Here is a 20,556-nt window from a genome sequence, read left to right on the forward strand (position 1 = left end):
GCAACCGTTCAATAAGTAACTGTTCGAAACTGGAATGATTGATTTTTCACAAGGGAGAGAAATGGAGTTGAATTTCTAACTACACACAAAATTAAATTCCAAGTAAATGAAAAACCAAATGCAAAACTTTAAAATTTTTAGAAAGTTTTAAATTTAGAAAGAAAAAAAAAAAAACACCAACAGGTTCTTTTCTCATATTAAAAATTTCTAGTCAGCCTAGCATAGCTATCAAATACCAAATGAGTGGTAAAGTAGTAAAATGATGAAAGAAGTAGTATACCTATACCATCTGTAGAATATGTACAAGGCAGTTGCCTTTCAAGATGTCTTTATTCTGAGTCTTTAAATGACTAGGACTATATTTTATTGTTTGTACATCAAAATTTGCATGTTAATGATGCAAATATAGTTATGTTTGAAGTATTTCTTTTAGCATACTTTTTATCTAATATGATTTTAATTTAAGGGCGATAAAATGAAAAAAGATATGAACGTGAAACTTTTATAAAAGGCCCATATATTATTTATTATAAAATCTATCAGCATAAAACACAAGCGATATCCACATAAGAAGATGCTATTCAACTTTAAGTTGGCATTATAGAAATGAAATATGCTGTTTAAAACTTAAATATAAATCAATGTGTTACTATTGCTTTAAATAAATACACCAGATACAGGATTAATTGCAATGATATTTTAAAATGCCAAAACTATCTTCTAAAAGTTAAATTAAAAATTGAATATAATTTCAGAAAAATATTGAAAAACAGTATTTGGACTAAATCCATATAACCCTCCCCTCATATTTGTACATAAGTGTAGTAGTATAAAAAATTAGCTGATACTACATAAAAAGACTTTGCCAAAGTAGGTAAATACTAATGAAGATGTATTTTTTTCCAAGGAATTAACTAAACTCGAAAAAGTTTAGTATATATTCAAAGTAGAAACTTTTCCTTCAAAAGATTCCAGTTAAAGTAATGGGAATTACATTTGAATAGCATCTAGATAATGCAAAAATATAGATTCGACTTTACTAAGCAAGATATAAACATTAATTAACTGGATTACATTAAAAATTACAGGATGAAAAATGTTTTCAGTCCTTCCCATAGCTCCCTTTATGGTCTTTTAGATTACATAATCTACAGAGTCCGTTTCAAGTCTGAAAACCTATGTGATCTCTGTTAAAGATAACTTTCCCCTAAGTTATTTTAGACCACATCACCTCACTTTGGTGACTTTACCTGAATTTCACTGCTTAAATTCTCAAACCAGGCAACTGTTTCAAAAGAGAAACTGTGTACACATGGGTTAATATATTAAAGATCGAATTTTAAAGTATGCCTGCATACTTTGGTTGCCAAAGTTTTACATTTCATATATGTTCCCAAAGGGAGTGATACCTTAGGATCCATGTAACAATGCGGCCATTACAGGATGTACAGGCTTGAATAGGAGTTTATTCTGAAAGCAAATATAATATTATGCTTCCTTCATCAGAATCATTTTATCACATTGCCCTATATTCATCAATATATTTGAATGAAATGGCATGAGTTGGAATTTGATACTGTTTGGTTAATAAGTTAACTTGAGGAACTAATTAAGACAGGGAAATATGAAAAGCATGTAAAAGTTAAATGAGTTTATTTTTAAACTGGATACTATTTTTTATTTTAAATATAAAGCAACTCTTTCAGGAGAATTGCTCTCTCCAATTTATGCATAGATTATTTGGCAGACTGGTTGAAATATTCCATACCACTTTTGCACAGTAGAAATGCAAAACCCGAAGAATTCATATTTTCAAGGCTGTTAACACTTTCTCAGGTTTCTATAATTCATTCAATTTCTGTAGAAAAACATGGACTTTATTTTTCTTACTGTTAGTTATTTATATAGCTCGGTTTTATAAACAGATTCCCAATATCTAAAAACCTTTAGGAATTCCACCAGTCAGAGCATTTTGTCAACGTCTATTTATATTTATCATATTGTCACGATAATGCCTCTTATAGCTATAAATTGTCCTGAGGCTTTCTATATTCACAGCCAAAAGAGGAGCTATCTTTTTTTTTCCCTATCAACTTTTTTTTATTACTTACGTTCAAGAAGAATTAAATCTGTTCCTAAGTCTGTGACAACTTACAAACATACATGGCTTTTAAAGGCAGACATTATTGCTATGATTTTAAGAGAAGCAGAAAATGTGATGATGGGGGCTCACACATGCTGTTTATTATTTGGAAAAAATATCATTAAGTAAAATAAGCCTAGAACTATAACAAGGGTGGTTTAAGCAAAGAAAATCCTCATTCTCTCTTTTGCTTCTGTTTCTTAACTTTGCATTCATTCATATAAGTGGATTTTTTATGTATTAAGATATAATCAACATGTAGCATTATATTAGTTTCATATGTTCAACATAATGATTTAATATTTGTATATTTTGCAGTATGATAACAGTAAATCTAGTTAACATCCATTACCATACATAGTAACAAAATTTTTTTCTTGTGATGAAAACTTTTAAAATCTACTCTCATCTATCAACTTTCAAATATACAATAAAGTATTATTAACTAGTCATTATTAATTGTAGTCACTATACTTTCCCTTAAGAATATCCTAAGTGGATACTCTTGAGGAAAAAAAAACAACTACCATTTCCACTTTTAAGTATCTTAATTATTATACAGTGGTATGTATCATTAGTTTAAAAGAGTATAGCACAGTTTTGAATTTAGATTATCATCCAAAAACAGATAGTCCTTCCAAGTTAGTCCCACCTTAGTAGAGGAGAAAGGGCTGTACAAATCACTTATCTACATAAGTGACATGTATGAAGAGCTGTTGAATTTTTGACCAAGATTAACATTTTTCATGCTCCAGATATGTATATAAACCAATGATAATTTGCATGATTCTTCTCCTAAGGATGTATTTTCTTATTTTATATAATCCATAGACCATTTAATGAAACTCAGATTAATGCTAAGTTTTATTAAATGTCCATTTTTTACTTTTCTCCTATAAAATTACCTAGCTATTGAGACGAATTGCAAAAGAAATGTTAATACTTTTTATAGAATCATACAAAGTCCCCTTAGTGTCTATTTAGTTATTTATTCATTCAATGAATTTTATTTAGTGCACTTACCAGGAACCCTGCTAGCACTGAAGATTTATCCATGAATCTCATAAAAATCAAAGTCAATAAAATGTCCAAATTCATTAGCTAAAACATGGAGACTGCATGGGAATAATTTTCATACTTACGTCCATTATACTAAAATTTAAGAGAGAAACAGCAGCTCACTCACAAATGAATAAGTAAAATATTCATTTTAGACACTTCAAAAACTCCTGCAAGAACACAACCGAGTTACATTTTTTAGTATTGAAGAGGAGAAAAATCTCTGAAGCTAGAATTTTGTATTTATCCAGATCATCATTTAAATAGGAGAGTGCAATAAAAAAAAATAATCTCAACCATTTCAGGCCCTAGAAACCTTGCCACACAAAGACTCTCTTTAAAAAAATTTCTTGGCTACAATCATATTAGGAGACTTTAATACCCCACTTTCAATAATGGATAGAACAATTAGACAGAAGATCAATAAGGGAAGAATGGACACAAACAACATCATAGACAAATTGGACCTAACAGACATATATGGAACTCTCCTTCCAGAAACAGCATAATACATATTTTTTTTAAGCACACATTTTCCGGAATAGACCACATGTTATGCCATAACAAGTCTTAATAAAAAAGATTGAAATCATACTAAGTATCTTTTCAGTAACAAGGGAATGAAACAAAATCAACAGCAGAAAGGAAACTAAAATATTCATAAACATATAGACTTTAAACAACGAACTCTTAAATAACCAAGAAGTCAAAAAAGAAATTACAGGGGAATTTAAAATATCTTGAGAAAAATGAAAATAAAAACACAACATAGTTAAACTTGTGGAATGTAGCAAAAGTATGCTAAGTGGTAAGTTTATAGCTGTAAACACCCACATTAAAAAGAAGGAAAAACCTCTAATCAACAACCCAACTTTACAACTTAAGGAGCTAGAAAAAGAAGAAAAAACTAAACCCAAAGCTAGCAAAAGAAAGGAGATTAAAAAGATTAGAGCAGATATAAATTGACATAGAAAAAATAAATAAAACCAAGATTTCTTCAAAAACATCAATGAAGTTGACAAACCTTTATCTATATTGACAAGAAAAAACTAGAGAAGACTGAAATAATGAAAATCAGAAATAAAAGGGGGACATTATTACTGATGTTACAGAAGTAAAAAGAATTATAAGAGAATACTATAAATAATTGTACACCAAAAAATTTGATAACCTAGATGAAATGGGTAAATTCCTAGAAATATACAACCTAAGAAGACTGAATCATGAAGAAATAGGAAATCTAAATATACATATAAGTAGTAAGAGGATTAAATCAGTAATCAAAAATGTCAACAAACCAAATCCCAAGAAGAGATGATGTCATTGGTTAATTCTACCAAATATTTAAAAATGAATTAAGACTAGTCCTTTTCAAACTCTTCTAAAAACTTGAAGAGAAAAAATCATTTCCAAACTTATTTTATTAGTCCAGCATTGCACTGATGCCAAAGCCATACAAAGTAAACCATCAACCAATATTACTTATGAATATTGATGCAAAAGTCCTCCACAAACTACTGGCAAACCAAACTTAACAGCATATTAAAACTATTATTACATCATGACCAAGTGAGATTTGTTCCTGGAATGAAAGGATGGTACAATATAGAAAAATCAACCAATATAATACACCACAGGAGGAGAATGAAGGGGAAAAAAAATCATTGTCTCAGTTGATGCAGATAAAGCTTTTGACAAAATTCAACCCCCTTTGATGATCAACAAACGAGGGATAGAAGGAAACTGCCTCAACATAAGGAAGCTCATTTACGGAAAGCTCACACCTAACATTTTACTCAATGGTAAAAAACTGAATGCTTTTCCTCTAAGATCAGGATCAAGGCAAGGATGCCTGTTTTTACCACTTCTAGTCAGCATTATACTGGAAGTCCTAGCCAGAGCAATTAGGCAAGAAAAAGAAACAAAAGCCATCCAAAATTGGAAAGGAAGAAGCAAAATTATCTGTTTGCAGATAATATTGTCTTATATATAGAAATCTCTAAAGACTCCACACACACACAAAAAGGTGTTAGAATTAATAAATGAATTCATAGGATGCAAAGTCACTATGCAAAAATAAGTCACATTTCTATACACTAGCAATGAACAATCTGAAAACAAACCAATTGAAAAATGGGGGAAGAAGAGGGGGTAAATGGAATAGGTGATAGAGGCTCTGTTCATCCCTCTGGCGACCAAATCAAAGTTGTGATGGATACAAGGAACAAACAGCAAGGAAAAATCACCTGGGATCCAGATGAACAAGCCATACAACTAGGGAGAGAACTAAGAAATCACCCTGAGACAGCAGAAGGTGGGACAGAGCGAGGACGTGAGGCTGCCTGGTTCTGAGTGGCTGAGTGAGATGGAGGCCATAGTAGTGGCAGCAGCAGAAGCCTCTTAAAGGGACTATATCCATCCAAGAAGAGATGATTTTTGTGGTGATGGGCCACTCGCTCTAAGCATTAGTGCTGGTTCGGCTGTGTGCAGGGCGCACCAGAGACTTACAGGGGGACACTGAGTTGTCAGAATGATGGCTGAGGTGAGACTTTCTCTGTACAAGTGCCAGCAGTATCCACTGTTCCTCTGTTGAGCCCTCCCTACTCCCAGTGTGTGGACTTCATCAAAATAGATAACAGAGGTCTCTCCACCCAGAGGATTCCCTGAAACTCAACATCTCCCAACTCTCAACTCCACCCAAGCCACATCTGAGTGTGTCCTCACTTATTCAGGTGCATCTTGCTGAGCAGCGCCTAGACTCACACTGGTGGCAGCTGGCCTTAGTTTCTGGTGTGGCCTTTTGAGGAAACTATAAGCACAGAATCTGGGGATCACTTGCTGAATCTTAACAGGTGGCCCCAGAGGGGCACAGACTAGGGCTAAAACTGGCCTGCAGCTGAACCCTTCTCGGGACTGTGCCACTGGACAACTACCACACAAAGCCACGCTAATAAGACCAAGAGATTTAGGAGCTTTTCTTAGTACCTAGAAACAGACAAAGAAAGGCGGCCAAAATGGGAAGACAGAGAAGCAGAAACCATATAAGAGAACAGAACAGAGATCGAGAAATAATGGAGTCAAGTAATCTAACAGATGCAAAGTTCAAAACACTGGTTATAAAGATGCTCGATGAACTTAGAGAAAGTGTAGATGAATTCATTGAAAACTTTAACGAAGAGATAATAAACATAAAAGTGGAAATGGAAATTATAAAAGGGAGCCAGTCAGAAATGAAGAACATATTATCTGAGATGAAGAGTGTATTAAAGGGAATCAACAGAGTGGATAACGAAGATGATCAAACCACTGATATAGAGGATGGGGAAGCCACGGACACTCAATCAGAATGGCAAGAAAAAAGAACACTATAATAATAATTTAAAGAGCCTATGGGACATTATTAAAGGTAAAAATATCCATGTCATAGGGATATCTGAAGGAAAACAAGACATTGAAGAGCTATTTGAGAAATAATAAAGGAAATCTTCCCTAACCTGGTGAACGAAATAGACAAAAAACCCCAGGAAGCTCAGAGAGTTCCAAAGACCAGGAACCCAAAGAGGCCAATACCAAGGCACATCATAATTAAATACAAAGAGAGAATCTTAAAAGCAGCAAAAGAAAAGCAGTTGCTTACCCTACAAGGGAGCACCCATAAGACTGGCAGCTGATTTCTCAAAAGAAACTATGCATGACAGAAAGACTTGGCACAATGTGATAAAGACCCAGGATCTACAACCAAGAATACTTTCTCCAGCAAAGCTATCATTTAGAGTTGAAGGACAGAGCTTCCCAGACAAAAATAAGCTAAAGAAATTTATCACCACCGTGCCAGTATTACAGGAAATGTTGGAGAGACTTCTTTAAGAAGAAAAAACATGTATTAAAAGCGGGAATAAAGAATAATAATAAGTACATTCCTATCAACAAGTACCTCAAATGGAAAAGAATTAAGTGCTCCAACCAAAAGACAGAGTGGCTGAATGGATAAGAAAACAAGAACCCTACGTATGCCACCTACAGGAGTCTCACTTCACGTTAAAAGGTACACAGAGACTAAAAGGAAGGAGATGGAAAAAGATATTGCCTTGATGGACCTAGAGGGTATTGCCCTGAATGAAATGGGTTAGATAGAGAATGACAAATTTCACATGATTTTACATACATATGGAATCTAAAGAACAAAATCAACAGCAACAAAAGCAGAAATAAACTCATAGACACAGAGAATATTTAGATGGGATGAGAGTTAGGGGGAACAAAAAAAGGCAAAGGGATTAAGAGGTACAAATGGATAGTTGCAGAATAGACATGGAGACGTAGAGTGTAGCATGGGGAAGATGGTTCATAATTTTGTAATAAAGTGGGAATAGGGGTGCTAGATTTAGTGGGGCGATCACTTTGCGAGTTGTATGGTCTCTGATTGCTATGCTATACAGCTGAAACTGGTATATTATTATATGCCAACTATAATTGGAAAAAAAAACACTAATTGAATTATAAAATGTAAATACAAGCAACTAATTGTCTATTATATTTCAATAAAGACAGGGGTAAAACAAATAAAGGAAGGATATGCATAGACATTTCTCCAAAGACATGATGCAAATGGCCAATAAGCATATACAAAGATGCTCATTCTTAGAAAAGGTCACTAATCATTAATGAAAAGCAAGTCAAAACACAATGAGATACCTTACTTAACACCCATTAGGATGGCTATCATAGAAAACAGAAAACATGAAAAGTTAGTGAGGATGTGGAGAAATTAGAACCCTATGCATTGCTTTGTGGGAATGTAGAAGTAAAATGATACAGCCATTATGTAGAATTGTATGACAATCCTCAAAAACTTAAACATAAAATTATCATATGATTCTAGAATTTTAGATTTTAGAATTATCATGAATTCAGCAATTATCTGTGTATATACCCAAAAGAACTTTTAAAGCAGGGACTCAAACAGATATTTGTATATTCATGTTCATAGCAACAGTATTCACAATAAACAAAAGGCGAAAGCAAGCCAAGTGTCCATCAATGGATGAATAGATAAACAATATGTGGCATATACGTACAATAGAATATTTTTCAGCCTTAAAAAGGAAGAAAATTCTGACACCTGCTATAACATGAATGAACTTTGAATACATTATGCTAAGTGAAATAAGCTAGACACGAGGACAAATACTATATGATTCCATCTATGTGAGGTACATAGAGTAGCCAAACCCATAGAGACAAAAAGTAGAATGATGGTTTTCAGGGGCTGGAAGGAGGAAGGAATGGAGATTTACTGTTTAATAGATACAGAGTTTTAGTTTGGGAAGATGAAAATGCTCCTACATGGAGAGTGTTGATGGTTGGATGACAATGTGAATGTACTTAATACGACTAAACTATATACTTAAAAATAGGTATGATGGCAAATTTGATTTCATGTTTTGTGTATTTGGCCACAGTTAAAAAATAAAAAATGATTAAAATGGTACATTTTATGTCATGTATATTTTATCACAAATTTTTAGAAGTACACAGACTTTTAGAAAAAAAGAATTCCAATAAACAGAGAAAAATCAGTGTGACATTTAGAGATATGGGACAGAGGGTGAAAAATAACTTTTTAATATTTATATTTGTCTAAAAAATGTAAGGACAAAAAATAAAGAACAATGAGGGAAAAAAAGGATGAAAAATGGAGAAAAACACATTTCTAACAATCTGAAACTGAAATTCTAGATGATGTAAACAGAAATATTTCAGGGAAGAACTGGAAAGAGGTGAGAGAATACTAAATTATTTGTATCGTTTGAAAGAAAATACAGATATTGATGAACTTGGAAAATAGAAAAACAAGAAAAAGTGTAACAATTGGTATTAATAAGTTAGGGGTAAACCATTAGAAAAATAAGATTAGAATGTAAATCTCAAACCAGCAGAAGAAATTTTTATCTATTTGGAGGTAGCTCCAGTTTGCTAAGTCCCTTATTCAATCACACATAGTAGTCATTGAAGCACTGTTTGTGGTGGCAGGCATTAGAGGAAATTTTAGTATTCATTACTGGAGGAATGAGTAAAATGTGAAGGGTATATACTGTGAAATACCCTTCGGCAGCCTGAATTAACGAATTACAGAGTAACATGAATAGAGCTTTTTTAAAAAGAAAAAAAAAAAACAAACAAAAAAAAAAAAACCAGTGCTGTGTAAAAAAAAGCAACAAGTAAAACAAAGTCTACCAAAATATAATAGAATGCCATATTTTACAAGATTATATATACATTTATGTTATACATTGAACTCATTTAAGCAGTTGCCTATGGAGAGGAAGGACAAAATATGAATGGGGAATGAGATAAAAAGGAAAAAATATCTAAATTAGGTATTTTACTTCAAATATAATGATTGGATAATATGAACTAAGGATTATATATATAATTAGTTCAACTCTGGTCAATTGAAAATAACTAAAATATCATCTCTGTATCTGATGAATGTTCAGTGTAATATAAGAAAATGAAATAAGACCTACTTAACTGTATAGCTAAAATACTGAGTGAAATGGGCAAGATACAGATATAATTGGAGACTAGTATAATCAGGAAGAAAGCATTCTGGAAAAGATGGTATTTTTAGATGGCATTGAAAAATCGTTATATTTGGATGTGTAAATAAAATAAAATGTTATTCAATAGAAAGTAAGCTTTGAGAAAAAGTAAAAATAGAAAAGATTCATGTTAAGCGTAGAAAACAGTGATTAAGTTTTGCTGAGAAAGTTTTAAGTGATTAAGTTTTGAGAGAAAGAGTTTTCATAGAACCTTAAAGGCAAGGTTAAAGAGTCTAATTATTCCAAGGGCAGTAGGAACTCAGTGAAGGTTTATAGCAGGAGAGTGACATTCCAAGGACAGAGGGGTCACTGCTGATATTCCCTGAGTTCCTGCTCATCTGAGCTGCCACTGCTATCTAATTAGAGGCAGTGACTTTAGGGACACAACTAGGGTTCTCATATTTCTTGGTACTTATATTTGATTGAATAAGGGACTTAGCAAACTGGAGCTACCTCCAAGAAACATGTGAGAATAAGTCTAGGAAAAACCCTGATGCCTAAAATTAAGTTCGGTGGGCTCTTGGTTTCTTGTTTTTGCAGTTTGTTTCTGTTCCTATTCCCACTCAGTCATTACAGTCCTAATTTTATGGCTTTAAATTTGCAAGTCTCCCACAGGTGTGAAAATCCAGCTTTGGGCTAGGCTGACAGCAGACAAGCCAGGAGTCTAGCAGTAGCTGTATCAGGTCATTGTAAAGAGGTAGACATTAATAAGCTAAACCAGAGCTCTAGGTGCCAAGGTTGGGAAGAAGGTTAGTCTGGCACCCTTGGGCCGGCATGGTAATAATAGCAGGTCAGGGCAAACACTCAGAATCATAGGGGTCTAATTTGAAGTAGCCAGGTTATCCTGACCTGGAGACTTGGTCTCATTTTCTTTAAACTCACTTTTAAAATTCAGCAAGCAACAGAATAGAAAAAGTTCAGTTTAGTTATCCTGCCTTCTCTCATGACTAGGTGTGAATGTAAATGTTACTGGATTATTCTTTTCTTTTTGTCCAGTTCCTGCATGCAAACTTCTTTGCCAAGAACATTCCTTAAGCCCCTGATGCCAGTCATCTAATTCCCTGGAAACCGACCTCTAATATTTAGATATTTTTGCCCATGTCCTTCTTGTCTGACTTTTGAAGACTTCCTGAAGCTTGCCTTGCAGCTGAAGCTCTACCTGCAATAGTAGGCTCACTCACATCCCAGTCCATAGAACCAAACCAAATATTAATAAGTGGAATTAAGTGGCTGTGACTCAACACTTAGATACTCTAGCAGCCAAGATGCCCAGTGATATCCAGTTCTGACCCTGGGCCCCAGTTTTCACAACAGGTTTTTATCTTACTCTTTACCTTGTACATCTTGCTCCACCTGCAAAAGTACTTGCCTTGGCAACATTCCTGGTAATAGTATCCCTCTAGGCAATTGCTCAGACTTCCTCTTCCACTTAGCCTCTCCTTCTTCTCTGGTGCCCTCTCATTTATTGAAGTCTTGCCCTTGAACATTGGTACTTATATGTCATACTCAGCATGATGACTGAGCCGGAAAGTTGGTAAGAAAATGAACAACGTTCTTCATTTGGTTGTGGAGGCATCACGAGGGGAGGGCCAAGGATCCACTAAATGGGTGTCTTGTATTGCTGCAGTCCTAGAAGCTACAGCTGCCAATTTGGGTGAAGGAAGGAAACATCTATTGTTTTATTGTGATTGTTTTATCTAAAATTGGGGCTAGAGGGAAGAGTGGCTTAGCGAACTTCACCCTCCAGGAATAAATGTAGAGGGCAAAATCTCAGCAAAGTATAGTAGTCTGCAATGCATATTTCAGATATCTGCCATCCTATATTATTTTAAGGTACCTCCGCTCTGTCTTTGTAACAGGGAAACAATCTGTTTTCAGCCCATATTGATGTTAGGGGAATATCTCAGCAGAAGGTAGAGAACAGGGGCATGAAGTTCCTTTCTAAACCCTCTATTATTTTGGAAATCTTAAATTCTCACTTATCATGCCTACCTATATTGTTAGCCATCCAAACATAGTGTCCCTGTAGTTCCATGACTTTACCAGCCTCCTTCTTTACTAGCAGTGGGAAGACTGACTATATCTTACATCCAGACTGAACAACAAATAGATGATAAAGAGTCATTTTGAGAGATGATCTTATTCTTCAGGACCAATCAAGCAAATTGTTGGAGTCACCAGGGAAGAGATTATGAATCCTATATGACCTTACCAGCAGCACTATAGTCTCTATACTTCCTTTGTTTGTTGACCTTCACAGGATGGATATTATCTCTAGATTGCTAATGACTATTCAGGAAATGTATGAAGAGCGGGGACAAGGTGGTGGGCCATTTTCTGGAGGCACCACAAGCTGGAACCAATACTGACTGTTGTAACTATCGTCTATATTTGCTAAAATAAATATCAGCATGTTTAAATAACCAGTTATAATAACTAGTTTGCTTTTCAGCAAATCCTGAAGAGATAAAACTAATTCATATAATTTAGAGGTGAGAGGAAAAGGTCACAAACTAAAGTCTAATCCTCATAGATCCATTCACTATCTTCAAGGATCAGGTAATCTGATAATTATGTAAAGGTTCTATAACTTTTCTAACTTTTGCCATATTAGCTGCTTTGTTATTCTATTTCTTTTCTGAGATCAAGAATAAGATTCTTAAAAATTAAAAAGGTCTATGTACTACCTTTAGGTGCAGAAGAAAATAAGAAATTAGGGAGATTGTACAGTAATGTGGGGAACAAATTTTCAAGGGCTAGAAAGCAATTCAGCCAAAGAGAAAAGAAGGCTGAGTTCCAGGGCCTCTTTCAAAGGTAAAGAGGAAGGTAGTAGGAGATAGACTGGGTCAGAGATAGATTATGTGTGACTGCAGTTCAAAGGCCTGCATATGTATTTTTGATGGGGTCAAATATGAGAGAGGGAATATTAGTTCCAAGCTTAAATTACGTTCCAGTATGTTACAGCTTTTAGATGTAATATTTGATATAATCCCTGACATTTTCTTTCATATAGTCTTTTTTATCATTATTTCAATAAATATTTATTAAATGTCTATTTTATAGTTAATAATTATAAATGTCTGTTTAATAATTAATTTTCTGAATTCGCCAGATTTGTCAAAAGTATATTTTAAGAAATATTCTGTTTGCATATATTAAATGCATATATTCATGGGAACATCTTAAGGAAATTCAACTTGTAGCAAGTGAGAACATAGGCAGTCTAGTGTTCTTATGACCATTTATTTCTACTCTACTCTTTTTAATAAGTATTGATTAAGGAATTTGTCTTTAGGTTCCTTATATCTGCTATTCCTTCAGCCTGAACTATTCTTCCTTCAAATATCATATGGCTCATGCTCCATGTTTATTCTGGTCTCTGTTCAAATGCCATTTTGCACCCCCATCTCTCATCCAGTATAGGACCAAGGATCCACACACGACTTTACCAGGGTCACTGTCTTTCCTGGCTGCTCTCTGGGGCATAGAAATCAGATCTAGAACACTGAAATCTAGTATGGAAAGAAAAGAAGAGGAGGTACAGGTGAAACTTCATAGCACTTAAAACTATCTGATGTTATTTTTAATATATTTTATGTATTCATTGTTCATCTCCCCTAAGTGATGAGAGCTGTGACTTCTTGGTATTGATGCTCCCTGTTATGGATACAACACAGAGAACATACCTAGAAATAGTAGGTACTCGATAAATGTTTATTGAATGAATTAATTAAACATATATAAGAATAATTTATTTCCAGTGGGCAAATATGTTCAAGAAAGATATCAGCTAAAATTAACATTTGGAAAATTGGTAAATTAACTTTTAATAAATTGATTTTATTACAATAACTGAAATGAAGAAATACCTTAGGAGGAATTAACAGTAGATTAGATGAAGCAGAGAGTTAAATCAGCAATTTGGAAGATAAGGTAGCAGAAAACACCTAAGCAGAACAGCAACAAGAAAAAATAATCCCCCCAAAGGATAGCTTTTGGGGGCCCCTGAGATAATATCAAGTGCACCAACATTTGCATCATAGGGATACCAGAAGAGAAAGAACAAGGAATTGAAAACTTATTTCAAGAAATAATGTTGGAAAACTTTTCTAACCTGGTGAAGGAAACAAACATACAAGCCCAAGAAGTGCAGAGATGCTACCTACTAGAGACACTTCAGATTGAAAGACACACAGAGACTGAAAGTAAAGGGACAAAAAAAGATGTTTCATGAAAATGAAAACGAAGAAAAGCTGGGGCAGCAATACTTATACTAGACAAAATAGACTTTAAAACAAAGACTTTATAACAGTAGAGCCAGTAATCCCACTTTTGAGTATTTATCTGGAGAAACCCAAAACACTACTTCAAAGGAATGTGTGAATCCATATGTTCATTGAAGCATTATTTACAGTAGCTAAGACATGGAGCCATCTTGGGTGTCTATCAAGGGATGAATGAATAGCAAATGGATTGTGTGTGTATGCACTCACCATAAAAATTACTCAGCCATAAAAAGGAATAAAGTATTGCCATCTGCAGCAGCATGAATAGACCTGGAAAGGATTGTGCCGGGTGTAGTAGGGCAGATAGAGAAAGGCAAATGTCATATGTGGAATCTAGAGAACAGGATGAACAAACAAACAGAAACAAACTCACAGATACAGAGTGCATTTTGATAGTTGTTAAATTAGGGAGTGGGGGGATGGGTGAAGGGCAAGAGGATTAAGAGGTACAAATTAGTAGTTACAAAATAGTCATGGGGGTATAGAATATAGCATGGGGAATATAGTCAGCAGTATTGTAACAGCTATGTATGGTGTCAGATTGGAACTGGATTTATCATGGTGATCTCTTCATATGTTATATAAATGTCTAATCACTATGTTATATACCTGAAACTTATATAATATTGTATGTCAACTATAATTGAAAAAATAAAAATATAATAATTAAATAAAAGAACTAAGCTCAAGATTGACTAGCACTCTTTACAAAGAATGCCATTAGCCTATTACTAAATAAAATGCTAAGACAATAATCATCATTAAGTTGTACTCAATTGGCCTTACATTATCAATTATCTGCATTTCTAAATACTATGTATGCTCTTAGGATAAATAAGGATGCTAATGGCTTAGAGCGCAACACAACTTTAAGCTCATAAAGATCAGTATATTTTTAACAATTTTCAATGTCATAGACATCCAACCTTCGCATCAATTTTAGAGAGGAGTTAGATGAAATTGTGACAGTATAAAATGTAACAATCTTTATAAGCAGCATGACTGAACAATATTTTACAGTTTAGCTAACATAGCCCATGAATTTAGTTGAATTTACCTGAGCAAGTATGGATCTCACTGAAATTGTGTCTTGGCATCTCTGTAATATCGTGTCAAGTCAAAATGCTTCTGGGAGGATGCTGCTTTCACAGCCCAAGCCAGAGAAACAAACTTAGTAGCAAATTGATCTACCTGTCAAATATAAAAGTGAAACAATGAGCTGAAGAAATATTTGTTAGTATTGTGCAATGGTGATGAAAAAAATTACTCCTTTAATACCTGGCATTGACATTTATTGATACAATAGTAAGCAATGTGATCAAGAATAATTTACTTATCTAATTCAGGGGATTGTGACAAAATGTATTGATAATTATATAATTTAAAGTAAGGTCTATGTATCAACTATGTCATGACCTAAATTAGCATTGGAAGATTTAAATTTAAACAATTAATGTTAAATAATTTTAATTATCATTGCTATTCACTCTACAATTTCTACTTAGCTACTTTTATTTTAAATTTAGCTTTCCTTTATTCTATTACCGTGTATATCTTTCTCTTCCTTTTGCTTTTCCCTTCACTTTAAATACATGTTGTGAAAATCTCTTATGATATTCTGTGGTTCCCAAAAAGCCCTGAGAACATCCACAAGTACTGAATCATGGTCCCTCTATCATTTTCTCAAGCCCAGTCCATCACTGTGGCTTCATCTTACAGTAGAGCTTCCATAACTGTCAACCCACTCTCAAGTGCCCAGTGATCCAGGTCTGCTTTGAAACTCACTATGAATAATATACAAGTTCTTCAGAGAGGTTAGGAAGAGAAGACCTGGATCCTATGGCATCTTAATATTAAATATTAGCTTTCTAGTTACCTTCAATTGAATGTAGATTTCCACCTTGCATACAAAAGTCCACCTTTCAGTCAGCTGCATTCAGAGAGCTCGATGCCGATGACAGCTTCTTAGGAAGAATGTTCTTATTTTTCTGAAAATCTGAAACACTAGAAAAAAGTCTTATTTTGGGATGCTAAGTAAAGAACTTTTCAAAAATCCCTACAGCAACTGAAAGTCATGGTCTTCTATTTTAAGAGGTAGAGAACTTGCTTGCAGTAAGTGCTTTGCGTTAATATAACATTCTGATCCCTTGAAAAGAAAGTTTCCCATTATAGAATTAGTTTGTTGTTATGATTGAGGTAGGGGCCATCTGAAGGGAAATTGCTACACAGCAATTCATTTCTTCTACTGGAAGATGTCAAAAGTAGACACTGGTTAGTCATAGTGGGATGGCTTATCAACCAATGAATATGTCAACTGAGTCATACAAGAAACATTTTAAACAGAGTTTCAAGAAGTTGAAAAGTTTGCTTCTCTTGATCAGTAGTGCAAGGAGGAGAGAAATAGGCATTCAATGACTAACAAGAAAATGTCCTTACCCATAGATTCAGGACAGATGAAGAAGCCCATGATTAAATAAATAGGGAGAAAGAAAACAGTGCTGCTGTAAAAAAGAATAGTTTCTTTTCTTATTTCTATGAAGAATGTCTTTTTGTTTGCAAATGCTTATCACTGCAATGACCCAGAGAATTAAAGGAAGTTATGCCAAGAATAAAGCAAACTTGAAGACTTGCCTTAAGTAACTATGGTTTTGTAAATTCTCCATCTCAATTTGCTAGAAGTTTAGACCCAGATCCTTTGTAAAATTGTGGGTCTAATGGGGGCAGTTTGTCACAACCTTTCCTCCTTCCTTCCTTGTGGTTGCTCACGTCCTTGTCCCTCCCTTGCTAGTGTCCCTTCTGGTCATGTCTGCTCTGTGCACCTCCAGGCTTCTCTCTCCAGAACATCTTTTCTCTCTCAAGGATGCATTGATTGGCTTGATAATCTGCCTAGCAGAGGATTTGAAACTTTCCATTTGTATTTCATGGCATAGTTGCTATAGACTACTAAAATTTTGGCTTAAAAAATGTTAAAGCATATCTTTCAAGTGGATTCTATTTTATGATGTTGATTTTCATTATAAAATTAAAGGCACGCAATACTAGAATTGGAGTGTTGAATAAAGATCTTAATGAAGAAGCTGATACAATCCTATATTTAAGTGAATTATTATATGTAAAAATATGAATGATTCTCAAAAATATTAATAATTTCTCAAACATTAAGAAAATGCCATACAGTGATAACTGAAAATATGCTGTCCCAAGCACAATTTTTGTAAAGTACCTGAAATTTGTGGTACTTTTCACACATTGTACACATGATTGTGGCAATTCTACATCTTTGTATTAAAACTCGATAGTAATTTTGTTCACTTTCTCCCATCTTGAAAAGACATTAAACTTTTACTCTTATTTTGTGTATAAAAGCAATATGCTCAAAAAGCACATTGAGATTTTTCCATGCTTTTTATTCCAGAAGATCTGATCAGAATCTTGCTCCCATTTTAGGTGGGAGAGAAGTTGGGTTTGACCTCTTCATGGGGGATCTGGCTGTCCAGATAAAAGACCATCCTCAATGAGGATATATCTCCTCCTCCACTACAGTGCTACTTCATAAGAAGGCATATTCTTTTTCCAAGCATCATGGGGCAAAAGCATCCGGAGTTGTGGCAATCACATTCTGATCTAAACCTGAGGCTGCCTTTTTATTCCTTCTCATAAACAGACAAAAATTACCATCTTCTCCTGTTGCCTCCTGATATCCTCTGAGGATTCTGACATAAGATGATTACTGCCAGATGTTATCACAAAATGTCCTAAATTCAGGGTGTGCCATTTCTATCACAACCTAATTTCAAGGCCACATCATTATCTGACTAAAAAGAGACCATACCAGTAATGGCAACTCCTTGTCTGCTCTGCACAACTCAGGATTCTCATATTCCTGCCAGATGTCTGAGGCAGTTACTGAAAGCCACTCATTCTCCACTCCTGAGTTTTCCAGGTAGAGGACACCTGTTCATGTGGCACAGTGCTGTCTTATTCTCTCTCCTCTCTGGGAGGTAGTGACTTAGGGAGTTTGGCAGGATGAACTGAGCACTTCTAGCTTAACTCCTCCATCCTTCTTCATTGTTGGAGTCTTTATCACAGACAGCATGTGCTTCAGGCTATTATTGATCATGAGGCAAATGATAAATACTTTGTCATTATAGGAGAGCAGGGGGCTAAGGTTTCCCACCACTGCCTTTAATGTTTGAATAAACCTGTCTAATTCAGTACTAGGAATACCATTCCTCTCATGTTTCTACACCTTCTTCTCTCATTACTCTATTAGTAAAGAGGCTGCCATTTTGTTCTTCATCTGTGTGTTTCCATTTTCTACCTACAATGGTTCAGAACTCTAGTATAAAACAAGGGTATAAATGCATTGACCTCCTTGAGCGATAGCAGTCTATGAACTGGTTCTCTTGGTCCCCACAATGGCTTCCATTTTTCTCCTTCCACCTCAGTGGTGAAGTCTCCAGGCCCCACAAATATCAAAAACAGCTGTGATGCCCCTAGTACCAAAACTTATTTAATTAAAGTGCTACCCTAGCTGTTGAAACTGTAAATGGCTGAAGGTGAGGACATTGCTGTCTCTGCAGAGGGCTTTTTTTGCTGCTGCTGCTGCTGCTGCTGCTGCTGCTGCTGCTGCTGCTACCTTCTCTTATCACCAAAGCTGCCAGCATATTGGTCTGTCAATGTCCCATAGGATTTCAACTGATGACTCTCATTTAAGCTTTATTGTGGTACCCAGGCATGAGAACATGGGAACCAGGCTGAAGGATAATCTGAGGGAAATTCTCCATGCTTTACAGCAAAAGGCATAAATCTTAAGTGTGTAGCTCGAATTTTATATATGAGTGCACCTGTGTAATGTTGACGAAAGAAATTCCAAACCTAAAGAATGGTTAAAAGTTTATTTGAGCCAAGGCTAAGAGCCAGACCCGGAAGCAAGGTCTCAAAGGACTGAGATAATGCTCCCAGGGGCATTTTTTTTTTTTTTTGCCATTAAATATAAAGTTTGCAGTTCGTTTTATACATAAGAATCTAAGGAGAAGACGTAAGAAAGGTTATATGAAATTCATTGGTGGCAGATTAAGAAGGTGGGAGAAGGCAAAGCAGGGAAATCTCTAGGATAAAAAGCACAATGGAGAGATACATATTTCTTTTACATTGGTGTATGCAGGACAGTTGATATTTAATATACAGAGGTATGTGGGTAAAACATTACAATGAGGAATGTTGGGTTGCCTTGCCCCAATATGGGGATGCTTATCTCTGGAGACCTGGAGAAGAGGTCATTCTGACATTTTAAGTATGTTTTATTCCAGATGCACAAAAACAATGCACAGGGCTGGCTCAAGGTAATGAATTATCTATCATTATGGGTCTAAGATGTGACTCCCTATTATAACCTATTCAGGAATTTTTATGATCAAAACAATTCATACGGTTAATTTCAGTTATTGCTCTTGTCAGGCCTGCCAGGGTATCCCCTTGAGCTTGTTATGTCTGTCAGGTAGTCCCCTTTCTGTTCACAGAACTGACCACCCAGATAAAAATATAGAACATTTTCAGCACTCCTAAAGACTCATACTTCTTCCTAACTCAAACTTCCCCCTGTCCAAAGGTAATTATGATCTTTATTTCTATCACAATAGTTTTGCCTGTTCTTAAACTTGATATAAATGGAACAATAAAATATGTACTCTCTTGTGTCTTTTAGGTGAGACTCATCAATGTTGTTAAATGCAGCTGTAGCTTGTTCTTGCCATGTAGTATTCCACTGAATGCAAATGCCACCATTTATATTTCCATTATGCTGCTTCGATTGTTACAAAAATGTTTTTTAATGGGCATATGCACTTTTTCTGTTTTGTTTTAATAGACTTTATTTTTATAGTAGTTTTAGTTTCACAGCAAAATAAAGCAGAAGGCATGGAGATTTCTCATATACCTTCTGCCCACACATATGCACAATCTTCCAACTATCAGCATTTGTTACAAATGATGAACCTACATTGACACATCGTTCTCACCCAAAGTCTGTAGTTTACATTAGGGTTCACTCCGGGTAGTATACATTGTGTGGGTTTTAACAAATGCATAATGACATTTACCCACCATTATAATATCATGCAGAATAGTTTCACTGCCCTAAAAATCTTCCATGCTCTGCTTATTCATCTCTCCTTCCTAATCCTCAGCGACCACTAACTCTTTTCCCTTACTTTTGTTTTTTCCAGAACGTCAAATGATTGGACTCATACAGTATGTAGACTTTTCAGATTAGCTTTTTTTACTTAGTAATATGTCTTTAAGTTTCCTTTATATTTTTTTCATGGCTTGAGAGTTCATTTCTTTTTAGCACTGATTAATATCCAATTGTCTGGATTTACCACAGTTTATTTATCTATTCATCCACTGAAGGACATCTTGTTTACTCCTGAGTTTTGGCAATTATAAATAAAGCTGCTTTAAA

General features: G+C 34.8%; 1 protein-coding gene across 1 annotated transcript in view; it reads right to left on the bottom strand.

The window, feature by feature from the left end:
* Nucleotides 1-16,125, bottom strand: part of ERCC6L2 (ERCC excision repair 6 like 2) — a 148,745-nt gene extending 132,620 nt beyond the window's left edge. Inside the window, exons 1-2 of the mRNA XM_016159471.2 lie at nt 15,970-16,125; nt 15,151-15,284 (exon numbers count right to left, since the gene is read on the bottom strand). Coding sequence (XP_016014957.2) covers nt 15,151-15,190 — 40 coding nt within the window. The 5' untranslated portion in view covers nt 15,191-15,284; nt 15,970-16,125. The remainder of the gene's footprint in view (nt 1-15,150; nt 15,285-15,969) is intronic.
* Between the last annotated feature and the right edge of the window lie 4,431 nt (nt 16,126-20,556).

The sequence above is a fragment of the Rousettus aegyptiacus genome, unplaced genomic scaffold, assembly GCF_014176215.1.
Source record: "Rousettus aegyptiacus isolate mRouAeg1 unplaced genomic scaffold, mRouAeg1.p scaffold_m13_p_3, whole genome shotgun sequence".
NCBI classification, from domain to species: domain Eukaryota; kingdom Metazoa; phylum Chordata; class Mammalia; order Chiroptera; family Pteropodidae; genus Rousettus; species Rousettus aegyptiacus.